General features: G+C 39.2%; 1 gene segment (V, D, J or C); it reads right to left on the reverse strand.

Annotated features, from left to right (window-relative positions):
• Positions 1–1,843: 1,843 nt before the first annotated feature.
• LOC148833712 (Ig gamma-2A chain C region, A allele-like) lies at positions 1,844–18,441 on the reverse strand. The segment is given in 7 exon segments: positions 1,844–2,902; positions 4,774–4,910; positions 7,480–7,827; positions 8,450–8,749; positions 10,396–10,713; positions 11,059–11,352; positions 18,393–18,441. Coding segments are annotated over 6 exon segments (1,245 nt in total).
• Positions 18,442–19,174: the final 733 nt, after the last annotated feature.

Genomic DNA, 19,174 nt, shown 5'->3' on the forward strand with positions numbered 1-19,174 from the left:
CATTATTCTCCCACAAAGTACTGTGGATTATATCAATAACTTTTTATGAAAGTCAGTTTGACCATAAAGTCTTTAGTTGTGCTGTAGTACTGCTTTACTTCTTAATGTGTAACTACAGAACATGTTTTGTATGTATGTCATGCAGAGGCCCATTGTTATTATTGATATTGATTATGATATTAGTTGAGAGTTTGCTTGCTACAGTTGCATTTTGTTCATGAATAAATATTTGCATTCTAAGTATAATTTATAAACTATGTGTTATGCATTTATAGCCGACAACTAAGACTGCCACCCATGAAAAACACGTCTGTAACATACCACTGTGATAAGTTTTATTTATTAATTTTCAGGAGAAAAAGTATGTATAACTTCAATTCAGACAGCTATCTGTAATGTCTAAATAACACATTAATACCTATTTCCCTATTAACGACTATATCAAATTATCTGCATTTATATTAATTTGTCCCATTTTAACTATCTCTTTTGTGCACATAATCTCCTAAGCATATATCAACCATAGTAGGATTAACGTTTTGGTAATACTTTAGATTAGGGGTTGCCAATGTTGTTAATTAACGTTTCTGAATTGCAATCTTTTTATATAAAATTATTATTATTAAATTAGTCATACTACTGTTAGAAACCAAACGCTAATCGCCCGGTTTGAACTCTAATCCTACCCCAAGGGCTACTGTATCTGCAGGTACCTTTCATCTGTACAAGTTTCCAATTGTAATAAAGACTTGTTGCATTCATCATTGTTGTAATGTGACTTTTGTACCTTTGCTTAGTAGGTACATACTGTAGCAAATGAATTCTAGCCGAATGTTACTACATCTGTATTTTAGAAAGCGTTTTTAAGAAAATGTTGTTAAGACAGTCCTGCAATAACCTATTATACTTCTCCATTAATTTACGCTGTTGGAGAAACACGCATCAAAGTTCTTGGTTTCGTTCACCCTATATTATATCTGTCGGAAAGCATTTTTTTTTAACTCAGGATTTTTCGACTTTTAAATTGAATACAGAAAGAACCCTCTTTCAAGGAACGTAAATATAGAAATAAATAACAGTTGAAGTTTAGTTTCGTTAGTGCAGCTGCGGAAGCCCAGAGGACTCACCGCAAGGCGGAAGGGAGGGAGCAAACTTTTCCTATAGGGGCATTCGAGGAAAGTAGAAGAATCCTCTCTCTATAAAAAAAATGGATAAAATCTGCAGGCCAAATTAAATGAATTATCAAGAACATTGCTGCTGTTCTTTGGTACTAAATGTAAATTGGTTAATTGCTTAATAAAGAAAATCAAGAATAATTAATTCGGTAATCATGTTCAACCTACAACGTGGTTGGCCATTCTCCGAGTGTCGAAGCTTCTGTAAGAAGTTAAAATGCATTTTCTGCGGTGTTCAAATAAAAAAAAAGAAAATACGTTATATATATATATTTCTGATTTTGTATTCTCTTTTGCAAAGTGTGATGTACTACTTTTCATGTTTTGAATGGCACAAATGAAAGTAATAGGTCTGTCATGACATGTCACAAGGCTGATATAAGCTAATATAAATCTATATTAAACAGCATGAAAAAGACACTAAGATGTGTTTTCTTGTGAAGGTGAAGATAAGGTGGATGGCTTTTAAAACCGTTCAACGGCCGCGTGTTGAAATCCCCCGAATTTGGAGCCATTTTGAATAAATAAAAAGAGCACACATTTCTCATTGAATGCCTTTCAGAACAGTGCGATAACGAGAATGGGGATTTTGAAAGAGAAGGCTTTGTAAACGATGTTCGCGAGAATAATTAAAAATAAATATAAAATCACACAAGACAATGCAGTCATTTCGCAGTTTGTATTTTATCTTGAAAAAGTATGTTTTGCACGACAGATACATTAATGTACATTTTTTTAAATGAAACAGTTTAAACAAGACATGCAGCTGTCACTCACAGAAAACACAGTCTAAACACTGTATTAGACAATTCGATACGTTAGTACACATAAAAAAACAGCTTCAGTTTTTCTTTGCGTTTCAAGGACTTGAAGTGGAGGCTGTAAGAATATTTAAAAAGAAGACTAATGTTTCTAATTTTGATTTCCTGCACTCAGGTAGAATTCCATGCAGATGCGTCAGCTCCAAAACTCCTGCAATTAACTCTAATACCGCTTGCCAGATTAAAATATTTTTTCACAGTTTACACTATCAAGTTAGTTAGTGGTTATTTTTTTTTAAGACCAACGAAGCTCTCCTTCTGATGGGGAGGTAAAGTTAGCTGTTTTATGATCTTTCAGTCTGAAGCCAAACTGTCCAAATCTGATATGATTGGCAGATATGATGCATGTTTTTCCATTTGTGTCCTTTCTTAGCAATTAGTAATGCTTCTGTACAGGTCCTTGGCATCTGCAATCTGCATTTTATAGAATTGCAGAGAGTTGTCAGACAGAGAAAAATAAGACAAACAGCAATTACTGTACAATTTACAATTTACACAAGTCCAAATTACCGATGAAGAGCCCAAGAGAAACGCTTGCTGATCTGCTCTGGTGTACTTCAGTGATGCCCTTCAATGTCGGCTACAGTGTCTGCTGCCTCTTTCTCCTGTTGGTGCATTTGATATATAAACACTGCGTTTTCCATTTGTTTCACTCAGTTGACATGCAAGCAGGACACATTTAAAATGTCTCACAGAAGATCAATACTGGAAAGTTCTAACCCATCCTTTTTTTCTTAAGAAAAGCCTTTCATTTCTTCTTGGGGCTTTGATACAGAAAACCCTACCCACAATGTTACAATGATATTATGAATTCATTACATCTTTGGATTTTTTTTGTGGTACAATTGATTCAAACTGAAAATGCTAGGACCAGGGGAATCCAGAGAGCAGGGAGACTTACTGCGTCTGCAACAAGAAGAGATCAGGGACAGAAATTAGTTCATTTTCCTTTATTGTAAATTGCCTGCCAGCTACATGGTTCATCGAGGTTCATCAAGCTGTGCTAAGTGCATTGTTTTCCCCACACATATTAAATAAACAGATTACATCTTTCCACCAATTGGCAGCCAGCAGTAAGCCTGTAGCTATCCTGCCCTGCAGCTCAAAGCTGGCAGCCCCACTGGAGCACAGCAAGTGTGAGTCTGGCCATTACCTGGATGGGAGACCTCCTGGGAAAGCTAAGTAAGAAGTGTTAGTGGGACCAGTAGGGGGTGCTCACCTTGCGCAGTGTGTGGGTCCTAATGCCCCAGTATACTGATGGGGCACTATACTGTAAAAAGGCGCCGTCGTTTGGATGAGACATAAAACCGAGGTCCTGACTCTGTGGTCATTAAACATCCCAGGGCATTACTCAAAAAGAGTAGGGGTGTTACCCCATCTAGTGTCCTGTCCAAATTTCTCTCTGGCCTTTACCAGTCATAGTTTACTAATAATCCCTATCTATAAAAAACTCTGTTTTGACTGAGAGCTGGTGTGTGGTGAGCATACTGGTGCACTTTGGCTGCCACATTGGTGGGGAGAGTGGGATTCCTCATTACCTGTAAAGCACTTTGAAAGAAGGGTCTAGAAAAGCTCTATATAAATGTAAGAAATTATTATAAATCTGAGGTCTCAAGAATTTAAATGACTCAGCACTGCTCCTGAAAGAGCAAAGCAACAGGGAGTGAGAAACAGCTCTGGGAACCAGATTTTTAGTTTAGCAGTATGGATACAAAATGTTACACAATACCCAGGTGCTTAGCTTAAAACAAGTCACACTTCTGTGCACAAATATATGATGAAATAGCTGAAGTACAGTACGTGTACATTGTGATTGAATAGAAATGCTAACTCATAGTGTTGGCAGCATGGAGTAATTGTAAGGGTGAGGTACAGTTTTGTCTTAATTTAAACAGTCCTGTGGGAACTAGCCTATTAGGTGAAATGGTTAGTTTAGTGAATTAATATTGTGCTGTATGGGAGCCTTCATTAGGTAGCACAAGTAAGGAGCTGCTGTAGGATCTACATGAAACAAAATGATGGGATTGTAAGAAAGGATTTGAATAAAAGGGAGCAATTCAGCCCATCAAGCTTGGCTAGTAGGTGGGAGTTAATTGATCCCATCCAGCTGTTTCTTGAAAAAACGCAGCGTGTCTGATTCAGCTACCTGACTATGAAGCTTGTTCCACACCCCCCCACTGTGAACATGGAACAAGTACTCAGGAGCACTGGGAAAAGAGGTATGCAAAACTCCTGCACCTAGTGGACTTACAATGTGATAAGATAAAATGTTTTTTTTTTCAGAAATTTGTCTTGCACTGAAGCAGCTATGTTTTCCACAGACAGAAACTACAAAACACACAAAAGTTGCAAATAAACATTATGATACAAAACTGACATCTACCCAGACATATTGATTTCCCACCATTCCTACAGGGATCCACACAACTACACCAGAGCCCTGTAAATGTACACTGAGCCCAGTAATTACACATCACTGTTATGGGTGTTAATAATAATAATAATAATAATAATAATAATAATAATAAGCAGGAGACTAAAGTCAGATGAAAGAGGTTTACAAGATGGGAAGTAGATAAATAATAATTCAGACAGGTAGTGAGAGTTTTATAGGTGAATATGAGGATTTTGATATTGACATGATACCTGACAGGAAGCCAGTGCAAGGACTCCAGGACAGGAGTGATATGATCACTTAGTAACTAGTTTACCTGAGTAATGGCCTGCAGAAGGAGGTGTTGAAGGATGGCAAAATGTAGCAGTAGCCAGTATGTTACCTTGGATATGGTGAGGATGGCGCTGTACAGGAAGTTGAAGAGGAAGAGAAAGATGAACCACAAGGCTGTTGTCCATGCGCTACCCTCCCCGTCATTGGGATTGGTGTCTCCGAAGTCCAGAAACTCCAGAATCTCCTCTGAGGAAGACAAGGAAAGGATACATTCAGTTCTTCAACTTGCATTTTTGTGGGAGAGCTGACAGTGAAGAGTTTTAACACATGTCAGACAAAGTCTAGAATTTTTAAAGCTTTATCATAGAGTACAGTAGCTTGACGGTTCTACAATTTTGCATTTTTAAAGGGATTTAATTTCATATGTTTAGCATTGCAGGCTTATCTGCTTATCTGGAGGGGGGTGTTAAGGGATTTTACTGAAATCTGTAGAATCACTGGCCTATCTAGTACTGGGTAGTGAAACGTTGGGGTGCATGTCCTCCCTTTTCCCCCAAAATGAATGCCTCTTTCTTTATTCTTTCATTTGGTATAGTGTGTGTTATTCAAGACTGATAGCACAAGAGTTCACTCTTGAGATCAAAGGAAGTTCACTGTTAGCTCAACTAGGAACATTATTAAAGAACTCTCTGCTAGTTTTCACAGTTATTGTTTGGAGAAGGTCTAACTTGCTGTAGTATTTGCATGAGAAGACAGGTTTTATTGTAAACTGGGGAAACTACTACTAATTTTTCACTTGGTAGCAATAATATTAAATTTTGCAAATCAGATAATAGTTATCCATATAAACTTTGCAAATATTATGTTATCTATATTCAGACAATTCAATTTTAGGTCTGATGGGGTCAATTAAAGATATGTGAAAGTTTTTTGCATCCTGTAATACTTAGGATTGTCAGATGTATTGTTACCAAGCTTTGACTATGACTAAGATTTAAGACATTTGAAATCAAACTGTGCTTAGATAGTTTATTAGGCATTGGTTACTTATATTTAAATATTGAATTTTCTGCTTTCATATAATCTATATTTATTCATCTGTTATGAACCTATTGGTAAGTTTATTCTGTGAATCACAGAGGCAGATGTGAAGTAAATATGATTAAAAAATAACGTTTCTCGTAATGGTAGATGTTGCTGGTTGTCCATCTATAGATGTTTTGTAGCTACCAATAACTGAAACGGATATTGCATGATATTGATTAATTTGTGCTTCTGTGTTTTCAACATTTAATTTGCTTTATTTGGTTCTGAGTTTGATTTATTTGTAGTGCTATCATATGAGAAACTAACTTGGACATGGGGATGGCTAACTTTTGGTTGCTTGTGTTTCATGATCTCACAATCTGAAATGACATTGGTAAAAATGTCCATGATTGCAGTTGTTTGTATAATATATGTGCTTGTTTTAAAGATTTAATATATATCCAAGCAACTGATTAAGTTTAACAGTCTGTGAGTATACCCTGATCCTTGGCCACTGGATTAAAAATTTTGTTGTGCCTGTCATGGATTGATGAGTCTTATTATAACTTCTTCTTCATGTCTTCAAAATATTGTGATGTGTTTCTATAAAGCTGACTAATTCAATCGAATAACTCTTGCATTCTTGTTCACTAGGCAAGTACTTATATTTGTGTCATTTCCTAGGCTGTCTTTATTTCTCTGTTTAACCTTCAGAAACGTATAAAGAAAATCAGATTTAAAATGTTCTATGGAACAAAGTGTCGCTTTTTTTAAATGACCTTTCTCTGGACAGATGCACCAAAATGCATTAAAACAGTCAAAATCTAAATTGTAAAAAGGCAACCTAAGCATGTTCTTTGAGTTCGATTTGTGCTAAGGATTCTTCCATGATTTCGTGCATGATCAATGGTTATGTGCAACATAATCTCGGACTTTCACAAAAAAATAGTTGCATTTTTTTTATTTTGCTTCTAAACTAGTGCAGTAGTTAAGTACTGTCATTCGTTAATAACCGTTTTTCCACAAAAGGTCTCTCCGTTCAAACATACATGTCCTATTACATTCAAAAGAATATGTAACGAATGAACTAACGATTCTCTTATCACAAACAGACATATTGACTGATTTTACAGAGCACAGAACAATACAAGGGAAACAAACAGCACGTTTTAACAAAAGACAACAAACGAAATGAACAAATTTGTTGACTTTCCAGTCATGAACAGTGAGAACAAATCTACCCATAAAAAAGTACTCGCTTTTAACACTGGCCAATGATAGGGAATGGGAAACTGGACTTAAGCTGTGAATTGAAAGTGAAGACGTACAAGTATTCATTTGATTAAAAGTCAAATAAACTGTTATCGTGGTCTTTTGCTTCTATATTAGCCCGAGTTTCCACAGTCGGACTTCATGACGTTGTCATTTCACATACTGAGCACACAATAGAGTCCAGAACTTTGTGGATCAAAAAGAAATGAAGCGTCTACAGTACAACAACAGCCCGAGTTGATGGATGATATGCTAGCCTTGAAGTTCTCGCCTGATTGAGTAATTCACAAAAGGGGAGCCATCTGTTAGGCTTGTTTTTTTCTTTTGATTCAAGCGATGTCCAGTTTTCGTTTTGCAGTTGCGTTTTGCTATAACGCGGGCAGGAACGGCCAACGGAACGAAACAGCGGGACATGAAACAGGGAGGCACAAGCAGGAGAGATCTCTGGTGGGAACAACAGACAGGAGGAAGACACATAATCACTAGTCTTCTACCAGACGTGGACAATTGTAGTTACCATCATCTTTTGTTATACTATCAAGTTCCGGGGATTGGCTGTTATTTCCCAGCGAAACGTGTTTAACTGCACAGGTATACTTTTTTTCATTCCATTCTTCTTTTCTCACGGTCAGCTGACTGAAGGCGGTGTAGGATTCGTCGTTTGGTTGTTTCACGGGTTTGCTTGTGAGGTCGTCTTCTCTGTCGGAAGTTGTGCTGCCTTGTTTGTCACTTTCTTTCCACATGATGTAAATATCATCGGGGTAGAATCCAGACACCACGCAGGTTAGGTTGACAGTGTTCGAGTTCCCCACTCTGTTGTCATTTGGCTTCTGGATGTTTACAACGGGTTTCTTCAGGTTTTTGTCTGAAGACCAAAAAAAACCCATCAATAAGCGTTAAAGATAAGCGTCTGAAAAAAACAGTATAAGCTTCTGTTTTAAAAAACAAAAACTCTTCTATCCATGTGTACAAAGAAGCGGAACATTCTGCCTGCACTGCCTGTAGTGCAGAGCTGGTAGAGACTTATCCCAAAATGACTGGAACTGCTGCCAAAAGCCGCTTCTACCAAGTACTGGCTCAAACAGGGCAAATACCTTTGCAATTCACCTATTGCAGTTTTGGAATTTTGCCTTTTGCCCTTCTTGCTGACCTTGAAATTCTCTCACCGAACGTGTACTGTAGGAGTCTAAAACAATTGACTCGAGACAGAAAAACCACGTGTGGACATCATTTGCAGTCCAGATAAATGGGACATCATTAGAAGGGGGTGAATACTATTGCAAGATGCTGTGCATGTGGTTCACATAACCATTAATTAGCACAGGCATGAATACAGATGCAGATTACTATAATGCAAAACTCAATTAAGTTTTAATTTGGAAGCTCAGTGGCCCTCCCTGTGTCTTAAGGCTTTGCTACAAGACTGATTTATTTCTTGAGTTGTAGTGTCAGTACCCAAGGTGGACAACCACTTTAATCTTACTTACCAATTAACACCTGAGCATGTTTTATAATGGGCTGAATAGAGGAGTGGGAGACTTTGCACTCAAACTTCTTTCCACTGAACCAATTCTCTTGCGGAGTCGTCAGTGTACTAGTCCTTTGATTATTGTCACCTGAGGTTTTCACATGTTGACTCTGTTTTTGGCTGTCCACAAACCAGGAAATCTCCACATTGGCTGCCTCTTTGCCATTCACCTCACACACCAGCACAGCCAGGTTGTTAAGGAACAGCTCCTTTACCTTGGGGGGATGGAGTGTAACAAAGATACTTGTAGATCCAACTGCTGGAAAGAATGAGATCCATTTTAGAAGACACAGGGAAGGAACTGGACAGAACCTGCTCTGGCAGAGCCACACTCCAGCCTCCATAAAGTCATCGATCTGTGAAGACTTGGGACATGTGAGTTTCAATTTAGCAAGATAACTTGTTTGGCCAAGACGGAAATTGCTGGCTGTGATCCTTCAGACCTACGGGGGTGTCAGTATTTTTTATTTAAAATGTTCTCTAAACTGCTTCTTTGCAAAATCTCACCTGCTTCAGGCCAAAACGAAATTGCTTTAAATTAAAAAAAAACTAAATGCATTGCTTAGAAACTGACGATTTTAACAATGATCTGTACTACCTGAACCTGGCTAACTGAGGTGACCTGAACCTACTGCGGTACCATGAACTACTGGGCTACCTGGGATTGTGAATCTCCAGGTCTTACTTAGGTCAGCTGGAAATCTTTCATGTCTACAGAAACTCCCTGTTCAGGTGTGTGTGTGTTGCATCAAGTGTCTTTGGGCTCACAAATACATTTTAAAAAATCAGCCCCAAACTCCATTTCAGGAGATAACGAAACACAAATTCATGCTATATGCTTCATGTGAATTGCGGTCATAGTTTTAAGGGTATATCGCCATGGTTAAAGGGGAGCTGCAATGCTATATTTGTACAGTATTTCAGGGTTAGAAGGAATTAGGATTGATGAGTGCATTTCAAACCACATGAATGTAAAATGTACCCACAAAAGTTCACGATTATGTGCTTCATTCGAAATTTGTCATTTTTTGATACCGTCAATTAAATGAATTTGTTACCGATATTTAATTACTGTTCTGAGAAATTGGGACCGCAGTTCCCTTTTAAAGGAATCATCAAATAAATGAACAACAATAAGGAAGCCATCATTTAGCAGTGCAACATTAACAAAGCGACAACATCACATAGTGATTCTAAATTTAACATCTTCCCTTTGTTGCTTAGCAATCATACGTGAACTTTCTTTATTAACATGAATGATTTTGGGGGAGATGTAATTAACATTCTAATGTATCTGCAGCTTCTTTATTCGAAAGCAGTGCAATAACCCTGGGGTAGTTCTGGCAAGCTCAGCAAATGCTTTAGAGGTTCACCGCGCAACTCAACTAACAGATGTACTGGCTGTTTAATGTAGTTTACTGCATTAAATGTTTACTTGTTTGAAAGATGAAACCGCACGAGACTTCATACAAATAGCAATAGAAAATGCACTATTTCAGGTGACATTTCAGTGGAACAATGCTTCTTGGACCCCACTGATATATCGCAAACAAGGCACGGAGTATACGAGTACATTTGGCACAAGCCTGCCGTTGGTTCTGCAATTCACAGTACTGCCGCGTTAAGGCTGTAAAGGCTCCCTTTGTGCCATAACACTGTAGCCCCATATTAGCACGACAGTGTTGCATGAACTAACACCGCGCGTCGACATAACACCGATTATTGGGGCTCTCCTACTTTTTATATTTTAAATGTTTTTTATTGTAACAACAAAAATACGTACAATACAAAGAAGAGTATATCCCCCTTAAACCAGGGAACGTTTCATACTTATGACTTTAGTAGCCTCAATGACGTTAAGCAGTGCAATTAAAAGCACAGCTACCAGGCCAGGTGAACACATACCTCTGCTTTTGCTGGTGCTCAGTTCTTTTTGAGTGCCTGTTTTAGCGTGATGGACTGAACAGGTGTAGATCGTGTCTTTATCCCAGTCATAGGCAGTCACAGGGAGAAGGCTCATCGCAGTGAACAGTTCGGTCGACGGTTTCTTTACCGGCGATTTCTCGATAATGCCGGCGGCTTGTGCATCTAGGGACGTTTTCCCTTTCTTCCACGAAATTGTCACAGTTTGGGGATAGAAGTCGGAGACGACGCAGACCAAATTCGGTGGTGACATATTGGCCGAAGTCAAAATGCTGACATTTGGTGCCTGGGGAGCTTGAGCTACAGGGTTGATAAACAGCAAAAATCAGGACAAACCGTCAACGCAGCAGATAATTATGCAAAGGTGACCTAGAATTTCAGCATTGCAAACTTTTTACAGGTGGCTTTTTGACCATTTGGAATGTTTTGCCTCTCCTTCACAAATGTACCATACAGAGCATATCTGCAAGCCCCTTTTTATAACCAGACTATTTTCTCACACTAGTTCTTGGAACTAGCTTTCAATTATCCAACAACTTAGAAAGCAAGCTTCTTCCACAAATCAAGAATAATTCATTAAAATAATAACAGACCTTATTTATTTCCCATCTCTGGTTTGCTATGTTTTAAGTTGAAAAGACTCACGTTTTGGTGAGGAAGCCGAAGAGTTTTCATTTGAGCTGCGGTCGTTAGCCACGCATGTATAGCTGTCATATTTTGTCACTGTGAGTGTGCTAGTCTTTTTGTATTTCCCTGAGTCTTTTACAGAAGGGTACATCTGAATGTCGGTAGTAAGTTTTTGTCCATCCTTAGACCAGTACACAGTTGCTTGTCCAGAATAGGATTCCTCCACAAGGCAGCCCAAGGTGACTGGAGAAGTAGTTTCCAAGTTCACGCCACACGGCCAGAATACACTTGCCAGTGGGGGATTGATTTGCGCTAAAGTAAATAAAAAACAAAGAAACAAACATTATGAACCACAAAAAAAAGTCAAAAGCGTAGTTTATATCATATTAGAACACCATAGTGGAATCCAGAGTAAATCAGTTGGTGTGAGCCACAAGTTGTTTTTTTTCTTAAAACATGAGACTACCACAGCATGAAAACTAATTGAGCCAAAGGAGAATCTGAAAAACAGCAACAAAAAAGATTAACCTCAGAAGAACTCATTAGAAATAAATATTTTGTTTGGCTCTGCTTCGTTCATATAAATCTTTGAATAAAGACGAAGAAGTCTCTTGGATATCACAAGCTTGGGTTATTTCATGTGTGAAAATCACACTACCACAAACGTGGGATGTTCCAGCCAGCCATTTCCCAACCGCTTTATCCAGTACAGGGGCGCTGGGGAACCGTAGTCTATCCCGGTAAGCAACGGGCACAAGACAGGAAAAACACGTTCCGTGCTATGTAATAATAGTTGATATTTGAAACCTACAGTATCAGGGTCACTTTGAAACACAACTACAAATGAAAATAAAATCATATGATACAAAATTCAAAGAACTCTTAACATTCATATATCTGTTTTCTTCATGTGCCTACATCAGAATACCATATCAATTCACAGTGTATTAATGGGGGTTAACCCACATTCTAATCTAAACACACTGTAGCGAATTCGGGTTCTTGGGTTTCTGCCCTCGTCATAGGGGCTCGAACGCGGGTTTCTGGCGTCACTCAACAAGGATCCTGCCGGCTGAGCTAAAGAAGACCTTCCTCAGCCCAGGCGGCCAACATCCCTGTTTAGCGCAGGGGAGGGCGGTGCCGTCACCGGGCTGCAACCGGCTCGTACAACCTGTATGTTGGTCGTTCGTTACAATACTTTTTTTTTTTGTTTTCTAAAAGATAATCAGATTGTCAGGGAGAGTTTCAGAGCAATTTGGTTTAATTGGGAAGGAATAATTGGGAATCAATGGGAAGGTTTAGTTACTAGAACTCTGGGGTGAGTTTCCCGAAAACGATGAATCTTAGAGACTAACGAGCAACTTTACGATGTACGTACGTAACGTACGAGTTAATTTTTCGTGCGTTTCCCAAAACCCCTCTTAATCTGTCATTTAACGAGCGAGTATAAAGTACTTCTTTGTTAACCCCTCCCCTGAAGTCGCTTAGCAAAAACCATCACAAGTCGATTGAAAAGCAATCGATTGACAATACTTTCATTATATGGTGTCGGTTTTGGTCCTTCAGTGGGATGACATAAAGTTTTGAAAAGGAAAATGAAGCAAACATGACATCATAATTTAACAATCAATTAAGCGAAGGCGTATAGATAGGCACAAAATGGGACCCTTATTGTTTCTAAGAGAAAAGAAAATAAATGACTGACATGCCGTGAAAGAAAACTAAGTTTTACTGTGTGGACAGTGTATGCGTCCTGCACGACGTCTTTGATTTTAAGCAATATTTTTTTGGCACGCTGCCATTGTTAAAGAATCACTGTTTCGTGAGAAAAAAAACTGTTGTTATTTATAGTTATTGGGTGTATTGGAACTCAATGGAAGAATTAACTACTAAGCTTGGCACGTCTCACTCAACAAATACAGGACCTATAATCAAATTTAAAAACAAGCAGGTCTGAGCTTTACCGTCCACAATCACGACAGAACATAAAACGGCATTCGAACTTTAAATATTGTATCGACCGTGGCTTTCGGTACGGAATGGCAGGCGTTGGACTCGGGGAATGGGGTTGAACAACTCATTTATTAACTCGAATCGGGAAAGGTACATACACAGGGACAGGGGTTACAACACTGCACCTACACTAATTAACAGTGCACTACACTAACATACACACACACGAAGGGAAGAGACTGTATCCCAGCCTCCGTCCCGCTATACAGTCCGGTAGTCCCCAGGTGCTGTTCTCAGCCCGCCCTGCGTGCGCATGCTAAAGCGCCCTGCGTGGCGCTACATTATAAATACATGCTAGGCCCAATGATTTAACTTAAATAACGCATTGCTGCATTTTATCCTGAAAATAATACAATCTAGTCAAGTATAAAACTTAGCCGTTCTTTTTAATTAAGTGTATTGTAACGGATTGGGGTTCTCTGGGCATGTGTCCTCGCAGCTCCCAAACAAATACAAGTAGAGGAGAAAATACAGATAAAAGAAAGAAAACATAAAAAGAACAGAAAACAGTTAAATGCCTGCGGTAACGAGGTAAATATTTATGTAACCAAGTTATATTTGTACATATATCAAATGTTTTCCTTGCTTTGGCATTTTTCACGTTCTTTATGGAATTTAAATACAATTTAAACCCCACCTCAAAAGTACTAAAAGAGGGAGTATTATTAAAACATTTGACTTATGAATATGAAATTTACCCAAGATGACTAATAAATTCATTACTGTATAAATAAATGTTCTTTTTTCAAATTTCAACAAAATATAAAAATCCTTAACATAAACTCTTAGTATTCTATATTTCCAGAGAATTCCCATGACGTGAATTGAACGTGCTCTGTCTGGCGAACCCTGTCGCTAAGGTTGGTGCAAGAGGTAACCAGTTTAAGAAACACTTAGTGATTAACGAGTGGGTCGGGGAGCACGTAGATTACGAAGGATTTAACGTGCTACTTAAGTTACGATGGGTTTTGGGAAACACTCGTAAATTAACGATCTATCTTAAGACCGAGTTTACGATGTTCTTAGCGCTACGATGCTTTCGGGAAACTCACTGTAAAGCAGTCGCATAGCTACAGACTGTATGTGAAATGTGGATCTCCTAATCCGGTTTTAACGAAAATTTTGCTCAAGGTCAAAAAGACTTAAAATTCAATTTTTACTTTATTTTAGATGTGCCCTATTAGACATGTATATAGTACTTTGTTTACCGAAACACAGCTTGTTTTATGATTAAAATGTGTAGAGTATGTATTATTAGTGACAGTAGATGAGTAGCTTAACAGAATTTATGCAGGGGTTGTCGATGTGTTAAGTGCGAGTTTATCAGGCGTAAAGAACAGCCATAAGGTTTGCAGATGTCTCCTGAAGTATTTTCCGAAATGTTCCTGTCGGCATTCTTTCGGTATGGATTTTAAAATAAAAGGAGATATTTCAATAGTGATAAACCTCTCGTTAAGCGTTAAGTCACCTCTGTGCAAAAGATACTATAACCATAATTTCACGTTTATTGCTTTTTAACAAAGTCCTCTAGTCTGTTAGAACTGGCAATTTTTTTTCTTGATGTTACCAAAACGAACCTATCACAATTTTTTATGCAATTCTTCTCTCTACGAATAAGGTTTTCTTTGGAAAGGAGATATTCGAGTAACATATATTGGGCTTCAATAACAATAAAATAATACACATTGTAATTCTCCCTGCTGAATCTCAAAGTGTCAAATCCGTGTCAAACTTTGTGGACAGTGTATGCATCCTGTACGACGTCTTTGATTTAAAGCAATATTTTTGGCGCGCTGCCATTGTTAAGAGTCACAGTGTTCCATGAGAAAATACTGTTGTTATTTATAGTTATTGGGTGTATTGGAACTCCATTTTAATTGGTCTTATTAACATGACATCTGGAAAAATTAACTGCTAAGCTTGGCATTTGTCACTCAACAAATACAGGACCTATAATCAAATTTTAAAACAAGTAGGTCCAAGCTTTACCGTCAACAATCACGACAGAACATAAAACGTCATTCGAACTTTATAAATTATTGGCCCAATGATTTAACTTAAATGATACATTACTGTATTTCATCATGAAAATCATATCATCTAGTCAAGTATAAAACTTAGCATTTTTAAAATTAAATGTATTGTATCGGATTGGGGTTCTCTGGGCATGTGCCCTCGCCGCTCCCGTACAAATACAAGTAGAGGAGAAAATACAGATAAAAGAACGAAAACATAAACAGAACAAAAAAAAACACAATTAACTGCCAGCAGTAATTAGGTAAATATTTATGTAACCAAGTTATATTTTACATATATCTAATGTTTTCCTTGCTTTACTCTTTCACTTGGATCTAAAGCTCTAACTGAACAAAAGAATTCGATAAAACGCGCTGAAATCACGCTTATGATATATTTAAATTAGACGTCTTACCAGATGTGACGGTGACCATGGTTCCTTTGCCCCAGTAGTCGAAAGCATCGTAGTCACACTGAAGTATTTCGCCGGACACTCAGTGCAGAAACTTTTCAGCATAAAACCCTGTTTCTTATACTGTACGGAAACCCTTACCGTTTGCTATTATCGTTTATATCGCTATTAACCCTTATCGTTTGATACTTTGTCGGGCTGTGTCAGCCCTGAGTAAATTTAATTCAACGTCGATACAGCAGATACAGAAACCGCGTATTTTCCTGACTGTTTCCTTGCCTGGGTTGTTATTTTGAGGCACTAGAGAGTAAGAGACGAAGGTAAAACTGGATCATTAGCTCAAACTCCACCAAAATCACGCACCGGGCGTCTCAGCAGTGAGTGTGCTCGGTACTTACCGGAGGTGACGGTGACCGCTGTCCCGGATCCCCAGTAATCGAAGAAGCGGTCGTCACGCTGCTGAATTTACTCCGACCGCTCATTCTAAAACCCGGGTAACCCAGGCACCGACCGAGCAACCACCGTATCCTAATCATTTACACTTCATCTATCATTTATTTACTATATATTCTATATAAAAGTAGACTACGCTACCTTAAATCACATCAAAAACGTCGCCTACCACCAAAAAAGGCCGAAGAAATGCGTATTGTTTCAGATCTTGATGAAGGAAAATTAATTCGGTCGCTACAGAGAGGTAAGATAATGATTAGACAGTATTCTATTTTCCGTATACATTTTACAAATAGTTTTAATCTGCTAATCACAATCTTCAATTCAATCTCGAATACTAAATTGCAGCGTGTGCAGTTAATTGTATGACACGACGGAACGGCATGTTTTTTTTTACTTCCCTGTTTCTGCTCTAGTGAAATCATTACATTGTAAGCTTAAAAAAAAATTAGTATTAAATATAAAGCGCAATTTACCCCTCTTTCGTTCCTATCGAACTGAGCCCAGTTAAAATTCAATAACCCAGCATACCTATGCCGATCTTAGATTTGAAATGTCTGACCACAGAAAACGAGCAAACGGATAGAAAATTCCACCGTCCAAATTCTAACGGGGTAAAGACGGGAAATAAACGGGTTTTTCTTACCAGAAGTGACGGTGACCATGGTGCCTTTCCCCCAGTACTCAAAGTAGTCACACTGCTCGTGTCCATACACTCTGCTGTACAATAAGTCCCTACCGCCTCTCCCGATTTAAACCAAGCGGTGATAAAACTTTCCGAATACCACAATACAGGTATTTTAATTCAGAATTTAAACATCAAAAACACGAAAACGTCAATTGTTACAGACGGCAGCCTATAGTTTAACTTCTATTGTCTTCCACCCGCTTCTAAACCTTAAATAGAGCGACTGGATAAAAAATCTACTTAAAAATCACGGTTATTGTATATTTTAGATTAGAGGTCTTACCTGATGTGACGGTGACCATGGTCCCTTTCCCCCAGTAGTCGAAAGCATTGTAGTCACACTGAATTATTTCACCAGACTATCGGTGCAAAAACGTTTTCAGTATAAAATCCTATTTATTATATCACAACGAGAACCTGAGTCTTATCTATGTAACGAAAGCCCCATGGAAAGGGTTTTTTTAAAAAATGTAATTGCTATTTTATAGCCCCAATAAAAAGAAAAGCTAGGACAGTATCTGGGAATGATTGAGGTTTATAAGTTTTAACTGCGAACATATGTAATAAATACATTTCTGTCATTAAATACCAACGCCTATCATGTTCTGCATTTTTTTTCTGCATCGACAGTAAAGTCGTCGATTCTTATGGTCATTTTAAATTTAATGCCAGTTTAATATTGAAAAGCCGTGATTTCGAATTTTAAAAATTGTATCCATTAATTAAAAAAGTTAACACGAGATTGTGTCGGTGGCTATAATACGTGTCACGGACGTCGCTCTATAATTGAAGCAGCCTTTATATATATATATTTTTAATGGGACCCGAGATATAGCTATAAAGGAAGCACACGCTGTTCTTTAAATTTCAGGTTCACCAAATTGTGAAGCATTTTTCTGTCGCTTAGACCTGGTTTTACCAGAGAAATACGATGAAGCCAAATTAAATTATAAAAGTAAGAAGAATTCAGAACGAATGCAAGTTGTTTTCTTACCCGAGGTGACGGTGACTTGTGTCCCTTTCCCCCAGTGATCGAAGTAGTAGCACAGCGGTTAGTTGTTTAAACGGAGGTTAACATTAATATCGTCGCCCAGGACCATTCAAATGTTTTCCCTTTTTAAATGTTTTTTTTTTACGTTTATAATTCTAAAAAGCATTTTTCGTTGCCTCTGTTATTTTGACTTGTTTGACTTCACTCATCAGCATGACCTACCGTACAGCAAAAGGTGGCAGAAATATGAATTCCGAGCCAGTAAAAGATAGCGACTTGAATTTTCTGAAGAAATCTTAAGTTGTAGCTTTGAAAGCAGTGACAGATGTTTCGTGTCGTGGGATGAGTGGCCGTGAAACAAAAAGACGCAGGCTTACAAATAATATTGCACCTCTGAAATCCGACAGACGTGTACAGTATGTCTTACCTGAAGTCACAGTCACCTGGGTTCCTTTCCCCCAGTAATCAAACTCTCCCCAGTTGCACAGCTCTGTAACTCTACTCTTTACCTGTGCGTAAACCGCCTTAACTGTACTTCAGACCGCTGTGCCTTTCCAACGCTTCCACGCTACACACTCTCTCTGTTTCACAACGGTGAAGCCTAATTAAAAATCCGTGTGGTTCAAATTACGTCTAGGTATCGGCTGTAGCTATGAAACCTTCCCTTTGTCATCACAGTATTTCTTTGGCACTGGTCACTAATTTAGTCTTTTGATTCGAAGAACTTACTCGGTTTCATTTTTGGGGAGTGAATTCAATACAGAGCGGCGAGTATTTACCTGAGGTGACGGTGACCGAGGTGCAAACCGAGGGCCAGATCCACCTGGGTTCGCATCTCCCGGTCCAGCATGAGCGAGGCCGGGGTGCACCCGGTAGATTCCTGGACCGTGGTCCAGTATGCCCAGAGCGCAAGGGGGAGGTGGCGGTCCCAATCCTGCTGGTGCCGGGACACCAGGGTGGCCAGCTGGGTGACGAGCGTCCGGTTGAACTGCTTCACCAACCCGTCGCTCTGGCGCTCTGGCACTCTGGCTGTGGCACACCCTGGCAAAGACCTGGGACTCAAAGTTATGCCCCTGGTCACTGTGTAACTACTCCTGCACCAACACTGCACCCACCCCTGAGTCATTCACATCGGTATCTAAAATGTCCAGTAACCGGGGGTCAGGGTGGGCCAGAACAGGGGCGTAGCTGGCAGAAAGCTGCCTAACAGTACGAGTCCCAGTCCAAACGGTGGCCCTTGTCGGTGAGGTGGTGCAGCGGGGTGGCAATGCTGGGGAAGTCCTGGAACGAACCTCCGGTAGTAAGAGGCCAACCCCAGAAAGCTGCGCAGCTCCCTGATGGTGCGGGGAGTCGCCCAACCCCTCACTGCGGTGACCTTACCAGAGTCTGTAGCCACCCCTCGTGGTCCAACAGCATGCCCCAGGAATGTCACCTCCTGCTGCAGGAGCTCGCATGTGTGGGGGTTCAGCCTCAGGCCAGCACGGCGGATGCAGGCCAGCACCGTCTGGCCAGTTGTACGTGGCGCCGAAGCTCCTCGGGTGAGAGGGCCTTGAGAAAAGCC

The sequence above is a fragment of the Atractosteus spatula genome, chromosome 5 (assembly GCF_055471065.1).
Source record: "Atractosteus spatula isolate fAtrSpa1 chromosome 5, fAtrSpa1.hap1, whole genome shotgun sequence".
In the NCBI taxonomy this organism is placed as follows: Eukaryota; Metazoa; Chordata; class Actinopteri; order Semionotiformes; family Lepisosteidae; genus Atractosteus; species Atractosteus spatula.